The sequence below is a fragment of the Anguilla anguilla genome, chromosome 3 (assembly GCF_013347855.1).
Source record: "Anguilla anguilla isolate fAngAng1 chromosome 3, fAngAng1.pri, whole genome shotgun sequence".
Classification (NCBI taxonomy): domain Eukaryota; kingdom Metazoa; phylum Chordata; class Actinopteri; order Anguilliformes; family Anguillidae; genus Anguilla; species Anguilla anguilla.
The window spans coordinates 20,572,164-20,589,928 of NC_049203.1; the positions used below are offsets into that span (position 1 = coordinate 20,572,164).

Below are 17,765 nucleotides of genomic sequence, written 5' to 3' on the forward strand. Positions count from 1 at the left end.
ACGCCATCGCCTGTGTGCTGTAGTTATCCTATATTTTGTTGGTATGAGATATTATGTTTATCCTGGCTAGAAAGTCAGCAGGACATGGAAAAATTAGAATTTCGCCTCCCACAGTGGACTGTAAAGGAAAATGGCGTCGTCTCTAAAAATGGCATATTGTGTATTTTTCTAAACGTGACTTAAACCAACCCCCTGCGAGGGGAAAAAGGCGGTTTACGTGTCGTGAAAGAGGCTCAGCCTGCTCCCCATTGGCTTGTGCATGGCCCGGAAATGCTTCCTCCTCGAGGACCCCGACCCCCGACCCCTGACCCCACCCGCTGCACCTGAGACCCACGCCAGGATTCAACACGCGGCTCACCTGCGCTTTGACGCCTCATTAAAAGCAAGCGACGGTTTGTTTTCTAGTTGGCTCAGCAGAGGATTATTAATAGATCAGCGGCAGGATATGTGCACATTTTGTACCTTCGCTTCAAGACTGAGATGTTTAAAAACACGCTGCCAGCAAACTGTAGCTACTGTCAGGATTTCTGCAGTTATTTATCGTTCAGACGAGCGATCAGACTGAGTTTTGACTCATTCTGACACTTTCTGGACTGTAATGGCTTCTGTGGTATAAAAAGATTGCCTGTTTGATGTTGTGCACAGTAAATGTTTGCTGATACACGGGAGCCATTTCATTTTGCTGTTAGATTTTCCCCCGGTTTTCCTCTGCATTGCACCTGGTTCCAGTTTGAATTTGCATCTGTTCCTCTCTCTTGAAGGATTGTGTTACTAGCATTGTGCTCGGTTCTTCTCTGAAGCCGGAGTCGATTTTCTGCCTTTTATTTTTTATTTTTTTTCATTTCTCCTTTATTTAACCCGGGTAGTCACTCCGAGAGGCGTTTCCTTTGCTAGTGAGCCCTGGAGCCTACAATGTCGTTTTGATTCTGGGGTGGAAAGGGAGGGGTGTGGTTTGGGAGGGGTAATCGCCAGCGATCGTTTCAGGCCTTGCGCCTAGGCCGAGGTCAGAGGTCGAGCTCTGGGCGACATTCGGCGAAGAGCTGGCGGGGTGCTCTCCTGTGACCTCTACCCCAAACAAACCCCCCCCAAAGTCCCTCCCTTCACACAAGACAGGGTAACGGGCGGCGGGGGGTTGCAGTGTGCGTTCAGCACCCCGAGCAGAGAGAAAGAAGGTGCAGAAGAGGGTAAATTGATAAATAAGGCTAGTGCTTCCGTCCTGCAGCGTTAGCTGCGGCTGTTGAAAGGCTGCTTCTAGCCGCTGCGCCACCAGCACATCACAGCTTAATCAATAACTCATCCGTTCAGAACACGAGCCCTCATTGACCTTTGACCCCGGGCCTGGTCCCCGCTCTTGACTTGCGATCGCACGTCAGATTTGAGCCCCGCGCTTACGCAGAATTTGGATTTAGAAGTGTTTTTCTTTTTTGTGTGTGAGTTTGTTTTCAAAACTCATCCCTGTAGATACCATCTTATTGATGGATCCGTTCTGTTTCTCTCTCCTGCGTAAATGGAGAGCGCGGTCAATAGAACTGTGTCTTGAAGTGCACAGATACACAAAGGGCTGTAAAGGTTTTGTATTTGCACATTATTACACGTCGAGACTGAAGTGTTTTTTGGCGTAGCCGAGGCTGAAGAGCCAAGCCCTACGTTGGAGAAATACAAAGGAACCGAATGCAAATCCGCGACGCGGGATTGGTGCTTCCTGTACTTAACCCCGCCCAGCGCCGTGCTGTTAAGTATGCAAACAACGCCGTGTCAGAAGTGCCGTGCGAAAGCCTCCAGTGCTGAATGTGTAACAATCCCCCCCCCCCCCCCCTCCCGCTGACTAGGCGCGATTTACAGGCCGAACAACGCGAGGGACGCTTATTTTATTTTGGCTTGTTTGTTTTGCGGGCTGCCGTATCTGGGGGCCCTAGCGCTAGCTCCCGTTCGTACGCATTATTCATTCATACCGCGGGGTGTTTTATTGAAGCAATTCAGGTTAAGTACCTCTCCCTCGGTGCCGCCACAAGAGCGCCCCGCCCTCCTCTGGTGATAGGTCCAGAGTTCCCTGCTGACTCCTCACCCCTGCCCGTCCGCCCGCCCGCCCGCCCGCCGCTGTCCGTAAATGCCCGCGCGGCGCTCTCTGAAAGAGTGGTGTGGCGCGGCGTGGGTGGCGTCCGTGACCTTGCGGGCTCGCACATCCGTGTGTGCGCTACAGGGCGGGGTTAGCCGAGGGAACACGTGACTGCTAAAACTGATACCTTTTCTGACCTCTGATACACTGCCACCAATACAAAGGAACTGGTGACGGGTCTCTTCTTTAACTGACAGCCTGTGATTAATCTGTGTTCAAACACGAGGGCTTTACCTGGCACTATTTAAAGGGCCAGAGGCAAGGGCTTTGCATGACTCTATTTAAAGGGCCAGAGACAAGGGCTATGCATGGCTGTATTTAAACAGCCAGAGGAGGGCTTTAGCTGGCTGTACTTAAAAGGCCGGAGAGGGGGGCTTTACCTGGCTGTATTTAAAAGGCCAGAGACAAGGGCTTCACAAGGTGTTGGGGGTGGGTGTATTTATACATTTGTTATTTTGGCCAGTCAGGAACACAAAACTCCCCAGTGCAAGAACTCATCTCAGGAGCAGTGCCTGTTGAACTGTGGACAGCAAATGTTATGTGCATTAGTCTAAAATAAAATCTGCAATGCTGGCACCCACACACGTATGCACACATGCATGCATGTGCATGCACACGCACATATGAACTTGCACACACACATACTTCCACACGTGCTCACAAACATATTCACGCCTGCACGTACACATACACACACACACACTTATGCACACACACACACACACAGTTCAGGTGCGCTCACGTTGCAGCATTGCTGCTGTGCCATCACACGAGCCGCGTTTCAGAGCGATGTGCATTTGCTGAGTCAGGCAGGTTAATTAAGGATTTATCGCAAGCTGGAAGGGCTGAAAATCTTGGTGGTTCGCCAGCATCTGAAACTCAGTAACCTATATCATGTTACTTTTTCTTTACAGATTCCTGAGGTGGAAGATACTGTTATATATATACGTGCAAAAAATAATTGAACCTTAGTTCACCTCTGAGTAGCGAAGATAGTTCTGTTGAACATGCGTGTTTCAGTCCGGTTTAATAGCAGCAGAATTGCTGGGTGAAAGAATGGGTTACACATATTCATTCTGACCAGGCTGATATCAGCTGGGGGCATGAGGCCTGTGAGGTGATGCGCCATTGCCCAGGGCCCTCCAGCTGGCTTCGTTTTCCCCGCCTCTGATTGGTCGGGTGTCGGCCGGGCTGTCTGTGCTCCGCCCCCTCCTCCAGCTGTGCAGGACTCGTCCCTCTGACACGATGCCCGCACAGCTCAGCCAGCTTACCCTAACCACAACCCTACTGCAGGCTGCAGATTCACTGGCCAGACGCGTGCGTTTCTGTGAGCACGCATGCTAGCCTGCGCTCTCCCCCCATTTCAGTTTGGCTGGGCGTTACAGATTTGGGAATTGTGGGGAAAAAATAGAAGAGAAAAAAATGACTTATGAAACATGCAGCTCCTCTCAAAATAATGTGATATCTTTGCTATGTTTTCTTGACTTGGACCGACGAAACGGAAAAATGTACAGACTAAGCATTTTAGGTGAATCTGTGTTCTTTGCACATAGACAAAGGAAAGATCTGATTGGACAGTTCCTCTCACACAACCTTGCGAGGACTTAGAGTTGCCAGTCTTTACTGCTGATGGGTCAGAGCCATAAATCTTTAATATTTGAGGGGAATGGATTTAAAGAGGCACCGTCTACTTTCTTCTGCCACTGTGTGCACCCAAAGACCCACTGCTGACCACCAGACTCACTCAACAATAAAATATCCCAAAACCCAGGGGGAAAGATCAGAATCCCTCCTCAGGGTGCAGTCCTTCCAAGGCTGCTGTCCAGAATAGCAAAAGTTATTTCTGTGACAATACATGCAGAATCCTGATTATCAGGGCTGCCCAACCCTGTTCCTCTGTCATCCTCCAGATTTTCACTCCAACCCTAACAAAGCGCATCTGATTCAACAGCGAGAGATTTGAGCTGCTAATTAGTGGAGTCGGGCGTGCCAAATCAGGGTTGGGATGAACACCTGCGGGTCAGCAGGTCTCCTGGAACGGGATTGGGCAGCGCTGCCGATCGTCGCCGCGCCTCAGCAGTTCCGCGCGCTGATCTGAGGTCAGGGCAGCTGGGGCCGAGCGTGCGCCCGGCTGCCGGAGGCCGCTGCTCCCAGATCAGCGGCGGGAAGGAGCGGAGGGAGGGAAAGAGAACGGCGGCCTCGGTCATCAATCAGCCAATGAAACTGCTGTATCAGCCTCCATTTCCCCCACTCGCTGGAAACAGTAATTTCCTCTCTGCCTCTTTTCCTTTGCTAGCACGCCTTTCATATCATGATAGAGGTAAGATACACGTTCAATTAACTCCACCTTTACTGGGCTTTTTTTTTTTCTCAAGGGGAACCTGAATTTCTTTATTTATTCATTTTTTGCAGCCGTGACCATCTTTTAATTTGTGGATGCCATGCTAATTTTTTTTTAAACGTGACACCCCTGCCCTGAATTGCTTTATTTTCTTGGAATGCTTTTACATTTTAAGCATTTGTGTATTTATTTATTCATGTATTTATTTTGCATGGTTGTCGTTTTCGTCCTTCGTGGTGATTGGTCCGCGGGGCCCAAGGCGAACGCGAGTGCATGCCCGGACGAGAACGTGCGTGTGACGTTGGAACGTGTCTTGTTGAGCATGGATGTCCGCTCGTGATCGCTGTGTTCTGTGGTCCTCTTTGTACGGTGTGGCGGCTGCGTTAAATACAACCACGATGTGAAGTATATGGTGCCGCTTTATGTTCCCAGCAGCGGGGCAGTCCCTGTGAAAGGTGTAATAGAAATGGTGTAAAGTTAGAGACGAGGCTGCGAGGGCCGGAAGCCGTGCGTTGTGCGGCTGGGCAGCTCCGTACAGCTTCATACGGTTCCGCACAGCACACAGATACAGCCAGCTCCATACAGCTTCATACGGTTCCGCACAGCACACAGATACAGGCAGCTCCATACAGCTTCATACGGTTCCGCACAGCACGCGCAGATACAGGCAGCTCCGTACAGCTTCATACGGTTCCACACAGATACAGGCAGCTCCGTACAGCTTCATACGGTTCCGCACAGCACACAGATACAGGCAGCTCCATACAGCTTCATACGGTTCCGCACAGCACACAGATACAGGCAGCTCCGTACAGCTTCATACGGTTCCGCACAGCACGCGCAGATACAGGCAGCTCCGTACAGCTTCATACGGTTCCACACAGATACAGGCAGCTCCGTACAGCTTCATACGGTTCCGCACAGCACACAGATACAGGCAGCTCCGTACAGCTTCATACGGTTCCACACAGATACAGCCAGCTCCATACAGCTTCATACGGTTCCGCACAGCACACAGATACAGCCAGCTCCATACAGCTTCATACGGTTCCGCACAGCACACAGATACAGGCAGCTCCGTACAGCTTCATACGGTTCCGCACAGCACGCGCAGATACAGGCAGCTCCGTACAGCTTCATACAGTTCCGCACAGCACAGATACAGGCAGCTCCGTACAGCTTCATACGGTTCCGCACAGCACACAGATACAGGCAGCTCCGTACAGCTTCATACGGTTCCACACAGATACAGGCAGCTCCGTACAGCTTCATACGGTTCCGCACACCGCGCAGATACAGGCAGCTTCGTACAGCTTCATGCGGTTCCGCACAGTGCGGCAGATACAGGCAGCTCCGTACAGCTTCATACGGTTCCGCACAGCGCGCAGATACAGGCAGCTCCGTACAGCTTCATACGGTTCCACACAGCGCGGCAGATACAGGCAGCTCCGTACAGCTTCATACGGTTCCGCACAGCACGCAGATACAGGCAGCTCCGTACAGCTTCATACGGTTCCGCACAGCACACGCAGATACAGGAAGCTCCATACAGCTTCATACGGTTCCGCACAGATACAGGCAGCTCCGTACAGCTTCATACGGTTCCACACACATACAGGCAGCTCCGTACAGCTTCATACGGTTCCGCACAGTGCGGCAGATACAGGCAGCTCCGTACAGCTTCATACGGTTCAGCACAGCGCGGCAGATACAGGCAGCTCCGTACAGCTTCATACGGTTCAGCACAGCGCGGCAGATACAGGCAGCTCCGTACAGCTTCATACGGTTCCGCACAGCACACAGATACAGGCAGCTCCGTACAGCTTCATACGGTTCCGCACAGCACGCGCAGATACAGGCAGCTCCGTACAGCTTCATACGGTTCCGCACAGCACGCGCAGATACAGGCAGCTCCGTACAGCTTCATACGGTTCCGCACAGCACGCGCAGATACAGGCAGCTCCGTACAGCTTCATACGGTTCCGCACACATACAGGCAGCTCCGTACAGCTTCATACGGTTCCGCACAGCGCAGCAGATACAGGCAGCTCCCAGAGAGCAGCCGTCCCCGGGAGCGCGGGCCCGGAGGAGTGAGAGATGGGCGGCGGATATCCTTTCATTTCCCGCCGAGCGCTGACGCAGCGTTAACGCGCGATCAGCGCCCGGGATCCGGTGACGCGCCCACGCGCTGACAAGGCCGGCCCGAGTTCACAACGGGACCGGGGGGTGGGGATTGGAGGATGGCGGATGGGCCTCGGCCTGCCTGATTCACCTGCCACCCCCTCTCTCCTAGCTCTCTGAAGGAAGCTGAAACTCCCCCCCCCCCCCCCCCCCCCCCCCCCCCCACCTCTGCACCCCTGTATTAAATTATGGGGAATAAGCGAGGGCACGTTGAAGGCACAGCTTCACTGCCCCCCCCCCCCCTCCACCCCTAGTGCTGCTGATCTGTCAGATACGAGTCCTGCACTGTGGTCTTGCTCTGACCCGTGACGAAATGACCTCCTTCTGCTCGCCCCCCCCTCCCCCCCTCTTTTCTAATGCCAAATTCCCCATTAATTAAGGGGCAGGTAGGCATGTATTGCACATGGGGGCGACCATGGGGGGCCATCGCTGGCAGGCCGCCGGTCCTCCGGCTGCGCCTTCGGCCCCCGCGTGCTCAGATAGAGATATCAAGATCAGCCCATAAACCACGCTTCCCCTTCCCCCCCTTCCCCCCCTGTTTCTCCCCGGATATTATATCTCTGGGCCCATCGGCGGCTCCATTACCGCCCAGGGACAGCTCTCCGATAAAAAAAAAAAAAGAAAAGAAAAGGCGGCGCGGCTCTCCGTTCCGTTCGGTTTTTTACGACTCGGCGTCTGTTTAATTATTGAGTTTTCTCGGGAAAGCCGAGCGTAAGCATGTAGCGCGCGGCGTTCACGGCGCCGACCCTGGCCAATGTCACCGCGGCCCCCCATTGTTTACGGCGGCGGCGGCCCCGGTTCGCCACTGCCGCCGCCCGCGGCTGCTCACCGCGCGCCCCCCTCTCCCATGGGACACCGACATGTTTTATTCGTTCGTTTATACGGAGCCATCTTGAAAACACCTCGGTCCCCTTTTGCCTGACGCTGGGACTTTTGCACCTCCCCCCCCCCAGGAGTGGTTAGTTTAATCGTGTGAGCTGGCTGCTTTACCCCCATTATTTTTGGAACGCATGGACTCGGCCTTAGAGCTACGCAGAGGTGCGGCGCCCTCCCAACGCAAAGCTAGATACAGGCAGGCTACGTTACTGTGGCTGCCCACTCCAAACTCCAAACCAACTGAAATGCCAGTTTTATATCCTCTCCTGACCCTTGCTGTTCTTCTTACTGTTTCTTTGCGTGGCCCGTGTTTGTAGCGCTGGGTATATCTGCACAGCAGCGATTGGGATTACGCTCCGTCTCCGGGCGTCTCGTTAAGAACTTCAGCCTTTAAGCACCCGTTGCAGGCCTTAATCCCTGGCAGCCGTAAGCTTTAAGAAGTGAGCTGGCAGGTTGTGCTCTAGGTGTGTAACACAGGTGGACTCTGTGGTGCCAGGGGTTATGCTGGGATACTGTGGGCTGCCTCGTCTTAGGGCTGCTCTCAGCAGGCCTGCATTCTCACACGTGCAGGTGCACACACACACACCCATGCTCACGCGCACACACACACACACACACACAGGTGTACATATGCACGCACGCACACATGCGCGCTCGCACGTGCATGCACACTCACATGCTCATGCTCACACACACGCTCACACACGTTCACATGCACGCTCACATATGCACGCATGCTCACACTTAACACGCGCACACAAATGCTGTCTCGCATATATTCACAGACACACACACACACATCTCACATTTGCAGATTTCTAACGCTTCTCCCTCACACTCTTCTCCACTGTGTTCTTGTTCGGTGTTCCTTCGGAAGGAAGCCGTCTCATTTTGCAGGGCCCCTTTGTTTCCTGTGAAGCTGTGAGCGTGTTAGCGTGTAGCGGCAGTGCAGACGCGCTAGGTGTGATAAAGCTTAAGCGTGCTGCATTCAGATCCATGGAAAAGCTTTCTTTCCCTCCCAGATGGTGCGCAGTGCTACAGTCTCTTCTCCTCTCCTTTATTCGGCCTGCGCCACTTTGCGTTCAGCAGCGTAATATCCATGCTCGAGACGTCCGTCATCTGTAGCGCAAAGCATGCGAGCCCTGTCTCATAGCCTCATACACGTACCCTCATCAGTAGTGGAGCGCATGTTAACCCTCCTGCCATCCAGTTCTTTCACAGCCATAGGTGCTATATACTGCATACAGAAATCAGTATTGGGGCAGTACTGAAACAGCTACAGGGAAAGTACTGAGTACTGAAACAGTCATAGGGTCAGTATTCAGTACTGAACCAGCCATAGGTGCTGTACTACATACTGAAACAGTCCTAGGGGCTGTACTGAGCACTGAAACAGCCATAGGGGCTGTACTGAGCACTGAAACAGCCATAGGGGCTGTACTGAGTACTGAAACAGCCATAGAGGCAGTACTGAATACTGAAACAGCCATAGAGGCAGTACTGAATACTGAAACAGCTGTAGGGGCTGTACTGAGTACTCAAACAGCCATAGGGGGCTGTACTGAGTACTGAAACAGCCATAGGGGCTGTACTGAGTACTGAAACAGCCATAGGGGCAGTACTGAGTACTGAAACAGCTGTAGGGGCTGGACTGAGTACTGAAACAGCCATAGGGGCTGGACTGAGTACTGAAACAGCCATAGAGGCAGTACTGAATACTGAAACAGCTGTAGGGGCTGTACTGAGTACTGAAACAGCTATAGGGGCTGTACTGAGTACTGAAACAGCTATAGGGGCTGGACTGAGTACTGAAACAGCTGTAGGGGCTGTACTGAGTACTGAAACAGCCATAGAGGCAGTACTGAATACTGAAACAGCTGTAGGGGCTGTACTGAGTACTGAAACAGCCATAGAGGCTGTCCGGTGATTGTGAAAAGCAGTGGGAAAAGTCTGGATAGGGGATATACTCATTTTGGAGGGGGCACTGGGACCCTGATGGCAGTCCAGGCGCTATCCTGGACTCTGTTTGTGACGTGCCATTTACTTACCTTCCAGGACCCGGGCCCCACCCCCCCCTCCCCGCTCCTGGGACAGAAGCCATTGCAGTTACTGGAGCTGAAATCCAGGGGCCGCTTCGGCTGCGTGTGGAAGGCGCAGCTGCTCAGCGACTACGTGGCGGTCAAGATCTTCCCCATTCAGGTATCCGCCCGGCGCCTTTCCGAACGGCCACCGCTGGGCCTTCTCTTAACGCAGCCAGCTACCTCCCACAAGCTCCTCTCCAGGGCCTGAGGTCTCCACTGCCACTCTCTCAGCATCCCAAGGGCAGCTCTATTAGAACAACAGAACCTAGATAAAGTGTCTGGGCACACCTGACTGTCAGCCCTGTGCATTGCTATTTTTATGCACTGTGCTGGGTTGATGCAATAAGCTCCCATTTTCAAGTTAGCTTCAAGTATTTTTTTTGTCAGAAAACTAAAAAGTATATTTTTGAGCTAAATGTCAAATGGTAAGTTTGCGTTAAACGTTAGACAGCTTTACAAAAGTAAACTTGAGACTAGGCCAAGGAGCCTGAGGCGGTTGTGAGGTAAAGCAGCCCTCAGACGAGCCTGGCGCTCTCTGGGCGAGCAGTTTGGGAATGACGTCGTGTCTCTGGTCGTCCGGGCTGCGCCGGGGGCGTGGCCTTGGCCTCCCTCTCTCTTTCTCTGCGTCGCCTCCTCAGACTTTCTCTCGCCCTCTCAGGACAAGCAGTCCTGGCAGCACGAGTACGAGACCTACAGCCTGAGCGGCATGAAGCACGACAACATCCTGCACTTCCTGGGGGCGGAGAAGCGGGGCACCAACATGGACGTGGAGCTGTGGCTCATCACCGCCTACCACGAGAAGGTAACGGCGCCCCCCGCTGGAGGGCAGCGGCAGCGGCAGCCTGGGCTGAATTGCTCTTAGAACGCAGAGCCTTTTGTTCGGTTCCAGGTAATGAGCTGCGAAACAGGATAAACCCGCTCACCCCTGTGAGCCAGGCTGGCAAACACGGGGCGCTCCTGCCCTCTAGTGGTTAAAGGGGAAACTGCGGTTCTGTGGCATTTTGTCTAACTCAGCTTATTTATTTAAATATTTTTTTTAAAGGTGCTGAAAGTGTGTCTGTTTGCAGGGTTCTCTGACTGATTACCTGAAGGCCAACGTGGTGTCCTGGAACGAGCTGTGTTACATCGCCCAGACCACGGCGAGGGGACTGGCCTACCTGCACGAGGATATCCCAGGCCTGAAGGACGGCCACAAGCCCGCCATCGCCCACAGGTGCGCCCCGAGGCCCACTCCCTCCCCATAGCCCCGCCCCCCAGCTGTCACCGTCGTTTCCCCCTGCACCAGTCCCCACTCACTTGGTTTCCAAACACAACACATTACATATCCGTTCCTGTACAGCCCGAAGTTGTCCTTGGCGCTAAGGCACTAATGCCATCCCACGCAGTGCTTCATTACGTGATGTATGAATTCAGTTAACCCTCTCCTGCCCACCAGCCAGGGATGTACGGAAGTGTGCCGTCTGCCTCTGCGTTCTTCACCGACCTCTTCCCGTCTTCCCTCCCTCCTTCCCTCCCCGCCCTGGAACACAGGGACATCAAGAGCAAGAACGTGCTGCTGAAGACCAACCTGACCGCCTGCATCGCCGACTTCGGCCTGGCCCAGAGGTTCGATGCGGGGAAGTCCGCCGGAGACACGCACGGCCAGGTGAGGAGGAGAGGGGGCCCCCCTATCCATGCGTATGTGACTGTTGACTGATGGAGTGTCAAAATCCAGCTCTCAGAGATAGCCTTCAGCTCAGTTCCATTTTAGTTTTTCCTTTGTCCCCGAAGGGCAGCTTTTGTGCAGCATTAAAAATCCACATGCATTTGACCATACGGAACGGTAACTATGGAAAACCGTCCTTAACATTTCAAGGAAAGGGACGGCCCCATGACCCCCTGAGCATGACCTCTGACCCCACGCGCGTGTTGCGTTCCAGGTGGGCACGCGCCGGTACATGGCCCCGGAGGTGCTGGAGGGGGCCATAAACTTCCAGCGAGACGCCTTCCTGAGGATAGACATGTACGCCCTGGGGCTGGTGCTGTGGGAGCTGGCGGCCCGCTGCACGGCCGCCGACGGTAAGAGCCGGGCACCGCTGCCACTAGCGGGCGCTCTTCTGCTCTGGGTGTCTGTTTGGCGTTGAGGGAAGAGGGGCTCCTACTGAGTCACCGACACCAGCTTGGATTTCCCCAAGCTCCCCAGCTCTGGTGGAACGGTCTTGGCGAATGACTCTTCTGTGTGTCCTTTGCTGTGACCAATGAGCCAATTGCTTCCTGCAACCCAGTGAGTGACACTGGAGTTTGGACACGTTGCACCCCGCAGTTCAAGTCAGGCACTCTCGTGTGTGTGTGTTCATGCGTGTGTGCGTGCATGTGTGCGTGCGTGTGCGTGTGCGTGTGTGTGTGTGTGTGTGTGTGTGTGTGTGTGTGTGTGTTCATGCTTATACTCTTGTTCTCCAGGCCCTGTGGATGAGTACATGCTGTGTGTGTGTGTGTGTGTGTACATGCGATGTGGAGCACTACCCCTATCCTTACGCTCTTGTTCTCCAGGCCCTGTGGATGAGTACATGCTGCCGTTCGAGGAGGAGGTGGGACAGCACCCCTCCCTGGAGGACATGCAGGAGGTCGTCGTGCACAAGAAGCTCCGCCCGGTGCTGAGGGAGTGCTGGCAGAAGCACGCTGTGAGTGGACACGCCCGTCACATGACAGGAAGTCGCTGCCCTGTCTCCTACCTGCTGCATTAGAGCCTGAATGTTGAACACCCAAGAGATCATTTTTATGAGTACTATTTACACCTTCACAGTGTCAGATTTGAACAAATGGCGTGCCAGTCTTACCCAGACCAATTGTGTGGTCTCCAACCTCAGATATGGCCCAAAGCCAGTGTGAGTTTATCCTGTGGCCAACGTCATAGCCAAAAAGCCTCCTAGCCAGATGGTCAAATCTTTTTTTTTTCGCTTGGGAGTGTCTGCTCAGGAGGGTTGGATCAAGGGACCCGGGATAATGGGATTCCAGGGATCATTTTCAGTCCGGTCTTCAGAGAAAATTAACAGGAGGACTCTGCGTTTTTCATCATTCCTGAAAATGGGAGATCATAATATGCAGTTCGTTGTTAACTAATAAATAGACGAAATATACATATTTTTTTAAATGCGTGTGAAATCTGCTCATACGGACTGCATTTAAACCGCCGTGCTTGCGTTTTCCTATGCCGAGCAGACTTCATTTTACGATACTTGACATTTTTTGAAGACTGTTTGCCTTCTGATAGGCCTATTGTTTGTTGGTGGAAATAGAAATCCAGTCCAGAAAATGTGTTTGATCTTTAACTGTTCTTTTTTGAAGAGGTTCTTATTATATACATTCTCTACCACGATAAAGCTTCTAAAAGATGCTTCCGGTTTGTACTGGAATCTCGGGATTCCTGGAAGGGCGTGCGTAATTACCGGGAATTGAAAATGGTCCACATTTGGGGAATCCAACCTTACTGCTCAGGCTAGAAAATAAACATTTGCTGCTAGAAAGGCACAGTGAATCTGTGGAGATGTGATTGGCCGCGAGGGGTCTGCGGAGCGGGGGGAACGGGAATGGCGTGTCCCCGGCAGACGGGGACCAGAGGAAGCTGTACTGTACTCTGAAGACGGCCCTGCCTCAGCATTAATATGAAACGGGACCGCTGGATATGCACACCGCCGTATCGAGTGGCTTTATAATGACGCACATTCCGCTAGAACAGGTCAGTGGAAGTGAGCCTTACGGTATACGAGAGGCCGGCCGTGCTCCCTGTATTCAGACATTTTAAAACCCTGTGTATGTAACTGGTACGCCCGTCATTGCAGTGTACGAGAAGTTCATCTCGGCCCTGGCCTTCGGGACCAGCTGACACGCAGATGCATTGTTTAAAGTGTTCCACGTGACGGTGGTTCCTTGTTTACTCTGCTCTAAATGTGGGGCCAACTGACTTGCCGACACAGTGCCCATTACATTTTACGCAAAGCTAAAATTTCCATTTCAATATTGTATCCAGTATTACAACATTAAGCACGGGAAAAGCAAGCAAGGCATTTGACTGTATATCTCAAAAATATGGGACCAAGTGTAGCTTCATAAAGTGTAGAAGATTACCAGTTTTCTTCACTATGGAAATGTAGTGTTTGTACTGAGAAGAATGTGTGTGTGTGTGTGTTTGTGAGGGAGAGAGTGAGAAGAGGGTGTGTGTGTGTGTGTGTGAGAGAGATAGAGAGAGAGAGTGTGTGTGTGTGTGTTTGTGTTTGTGAGGGAGAGAGAGAGAAGAGGGTGTGTGTGTGTGAGAGAGAGATAGAGATAGAGAGAGAGAGAGTGTGTGTGTGAGTGAGTGTGCGTTTGTGTGAAAGAATGAACGTATGAATGAATGATGTACATAGTGATTATTAAGCTGTATGAGAGCGCGAGCGTGTGACCAGCTGACCCTCCTCCCGCGCAGGGCCTGGCGATGCTGTGCGAGACCATCGAGGAGTGCTGGGATCACGAGGCGGAGGCGCGCCTGTCCGCCGGCTGCGTGGAGGAGCGCGTCATCCAGATGCAGCGGCTGACCAACATCATCGCCCCCGAGGAGATCGTCACCGTCGTCACCATGGTGACAAACGTAGACTTCCCGCCCAAGGAGTCCAGTCTATGATGGACGGGGCCCGGGAAACACGTGCGTGCGTACTGACCAATGGAAACGGGCCCCCCCCCACCCCCACCCTCAGACTGCTCACAGAGGACACGCCCACCACCATCACTTGCGCAACTCATTACGATTCAGGAATTTCTGCACCCGTACCGATTTCTACCCGCTACGTCTAGCTACGCGTGTGCCTGAAGACTCGCTGACTTGCGGCTTTCTGCTTGAGCCGGAACTGTAAAGACAGTGGTTTTAAAAAAAAGAGTAAATCAGGATCCTTTAAAGGAAGACACTGGAGGTATAAGAAAATAAGTGTAAATGGTCTTCATGACTACAGGACTTCAGGACTTTGACACTGAATTCAAACTTTTTGGCAGGTATTAATTCTTTTGTATCGAAGAAGAGTATGTGAAAGACTTCTTCAAAAGGACATCTGATAGTTAGTTTTTTTTTTTTTTGTTTTTGTTTTTTAAAGAAAGCTTGGACTATACCGGAAACCCCACCACATTTCATTTCAGTATAAAAAGGGCAACTTGTTTTTAATTGCATTTGCTGTTTTTGTGTTTATATAAATGAATATTGTAATGCCAATAAGAAACAGCTTCTGAATGTTTAGTGTATTGCTGCTGTTCATATATCAATGGAAAAGTATGGTAATCAAGGTTATTTGTTGGAATTAGCTTCCAAGCATTACTTTAAATAACCACAAACCTCCCTCAACAAGGAATACCTCAGTTCCATCTCTGACAAGTTTCCTTTAACACTAAAAACAATCTCAAATATTCAGATCTGACATCTGTTTTGGTATTTATGCATTTTAAATGACAGATGGCGACAGCATTTGTAACAGTATGCCAACACAAAATGGCCATTTATACACCAGTATTTCTGCCGTTTCTCTTTTTATTTCTCCTTAGAGTTTTGTGTTAGTATATTTTTTGCCCTGTGGTTTTCAAGTATTTTTAACCTTTCTTTTCTTTGGTAGTCTGGACAAATGTATTCATTTTGAAAGCGTAATGAGAGGTCCCTGGGAAAAAAATTTACTTCCAAAATAACAATTGAAAGCACTTTCCTATTTAGGTTTGCGGTGTCGATGAATATTTAAAATGGTGCGCATGCCCCCCCCCCCCCTATCCTTCCCCCTCCCACTTTTTACATTTTTTGTTTGTTTTTATGTGAGTTGTGACGGGTGTATTCTCTAACGGAACCTTTTGCTTTTCATTTCTTAAAACCCTTATCACTTTCTCTGTGCGTTCGTTGTGTATCGCTAGTTCGTTCGTATCGGTCGTGTTTCGGGAATTAGCATTCAGTGTCTGCTGGCGTATCGTACACCTCAGGAAATCTCGTCCCTCGAACCCCTCTCTGCTTTGAGCCGTCAGTGACTTCCCTTATTCTCTCCCTCATTCCGGTGCCATCATTTACACTCATTTTCGGTGCATTATTGTAGACCCTGCGAGAGAGAGAGAGTACAAGCCAAAAAAAAACTTCAGCAAATGCATTGTTAAAAAAATACAATACACGTATAGATTGAAATGGACATATCGCAGCCGTGGGGTCGGAGAAGTAGAGAATTTAGTGGGATAGATCTCAAAATGTAGTAATGGGCGATCAGATTTGAACGGTCGTCTTGGTGCCTACGACACTGGTGCAGTTACGCTACCGTTTGTATTTATCCTCGTAGACGAGTTCACTTTCAAAACAACTGCTACAGCAACAACGTTCAGGGATGCAATACTATGCTTTACGACGTTAAATTATATGCAATCGGTGTAGGTATAGCGAAGTTACCGACTACTTGTACAACAGTAGCATTTTGACCACGGATTCGAGTGGCGTTTTACTTCTGCGGGATAGCCATTGGGCAGGAGCTTAAACGGAACCGGCGCTGATTGTACTGTAAAAGTTGGAAAAGGCTCCTAAAGTACTTTTCACGCCGCGGGTTACGGAAAAGCAGCTGGGTTTCCTGTCAACCCCACAGACCCCAATAAAAGTGCTGCGTAGTTAGAGTCGGAAAGTCAGCTGTTCCGAACGACAGACGTGCAGGGCCTACAGGAGACGACCTCAGCTCAGAACACCTCCATCACTGTGAACACTTCTACACAGGACCTCTGCAGATTTCTGCCTGTCGTGGAACGTGGTAAAAAAAGAAGTCACAAGTCTCAGAGCAGAGCAGGGAGGGGAGGAAAGGCGGATATCCATCTGCTGCGCGCGCAACCACGGCTACCGCTCGCGCATAGCGCCGATTTTTCGTCCCCGTGCTAAAAAAAAAAAATGCTGATGTAGCCATGTGACTACTCACCCCCACCCCACCACTACATCGCTCATATTGTCATTTCTCCTTCATTGAAACACGAAGGCTTTACGTACACGACACATTAAAGTTTTTTATTCCTCGCACACTACTGTACAGAAGCTCCCCCTGTTCTGGCCCCCACCCAAAGCTCTTAGTCACTGTTGAGATCCGAGCTCTTCTTTTGTAAGAAATTACTTTATGTCCCATCAGTACAAGCCAAAATCTTCCCCACGACATTGGCAGCAGACTTCAAGGAAAATGCACATTATGTAAATATGAATGTCGTTTTTAGATTGTGAATTTAGCATGTTTTTTTCTAAGATATCACAAAGCAAAAAAAAGTCCTTTATAAAGTAATTATTCCAAAATAAGATTTTATTGTTTATTTTATATATCTATATTTTTAATTGTATTAATTTATGTCAAGGCCCAAAACAGTCATATTTCCTTTTCATGGCAAGGCTGTCTCTGACTATTTTAAATCGGTCCAATGAAACACTATCGATTTCACCCCTGGATCGACACATCGTTTACCTCAGACATCCCAGCAAATGCATAACGTTCTCGCAACGTCGCCGGAACATTGCAGAAACACTATTAAACATTGGCGCAATGTGCTAGTGTCGTTGCAAGGATGTCACCTGGGATATGACCAGCAGTGTTTTATTTCTGTAAAGCGGTTTCAGTTCAAGTTAAACGGATTACCTCTCAGTTATGCCAGAAAAGGTAACGTGCGTCAGTCACGTTACCTTGAAATCTCTCTGCCGATGTACCGTGTGCAACGGGCACAAGACAGCCGCACTACTGTCAAAGTGTACTTGCCATTTGAATTATCTTCCAAGGATTTAACAAACCGTTTCAGAGGCCTGGTTGGAATTGTTAAATATTGTACAGATAAATGGTATGTTATCCCCCCTAAAATAAAGTATAGTGACTGCTCTGTGTGACGTGTGCATTTTAGTGTCTTAATTTTACGAAAATGGCGTCTTAAGATTCTGTCATCCCTGTGCCTCAAGGACGCTTACTTTCCTCGTGAGGAATTCTGGTGGTCTTCACGGTTGTATTTTTTGCTTTAAGGCCTCTTCCGGACTGAAGGACCATACAGCAACAGGCGTATTTGTCCTGCACTCATCTGAACACCGTTACTGAACGCAAACGCACCTTCAGGTAAGTGTGTGAAGGCTGCATGTAATGGCAGAATGTATGAATAAATGTATTTAGAGATAGCCTAAAGTATAACATTTGCAGCAGAC

The 17,765-nt window shown here is 50.7% G+C and overlaps 1 protein-coding gene across 2 annotated transcripts in view; it reads left to right on the top strand.

Annotated features, from left to right (window-relative positions):
- LOC118223535 (activin receptor type-2A-like) overlaps positions 1–17,459 on the top strand; it is a 48,308-nt gene extending 30,849 nt beyond the window's left edge. Inside the window, exons 5-12 of one of the 2 annotated variants that reach the window (XM_035410205.1) lie at positions 4,413–4,436; positions 9,570–9,713; positions 10,254–10,397; positions 10,663–10,808; positions 11,126–11,240; positions 11,515–11,653; positions 12,125–12,255; positions 14,037–17,459. In XM_035410205.1, the coding sequence (XP_035266096.1) occupies positions 4,413–4,436; positions 9,570–9,713; positions 10,254–10,397; positions 10,663–10,808; positions 11,126–11,240; positions 11,515–11,653; positions 12,125–12,255; positions 14,037–14,231 (1,038 nt within the window). In that variant the 3' untranslated portion in view covers positions 14,232–17,459. The remainder of the gene's footprint in view (positions 1–4,412; positions 4,437–9,569; positions 9,714–10,253; positions 10,398–10,662; positions 10,809–11,125; positions 11,241–11,514; positions 11,654–12,124; positions 12,256–14,036) is intronic. The other variant, XM_035410206.1, reaches the window with a different exon arrangement.
- Positions 17,460–17,765: the final 306 nt, after the last annotated feature.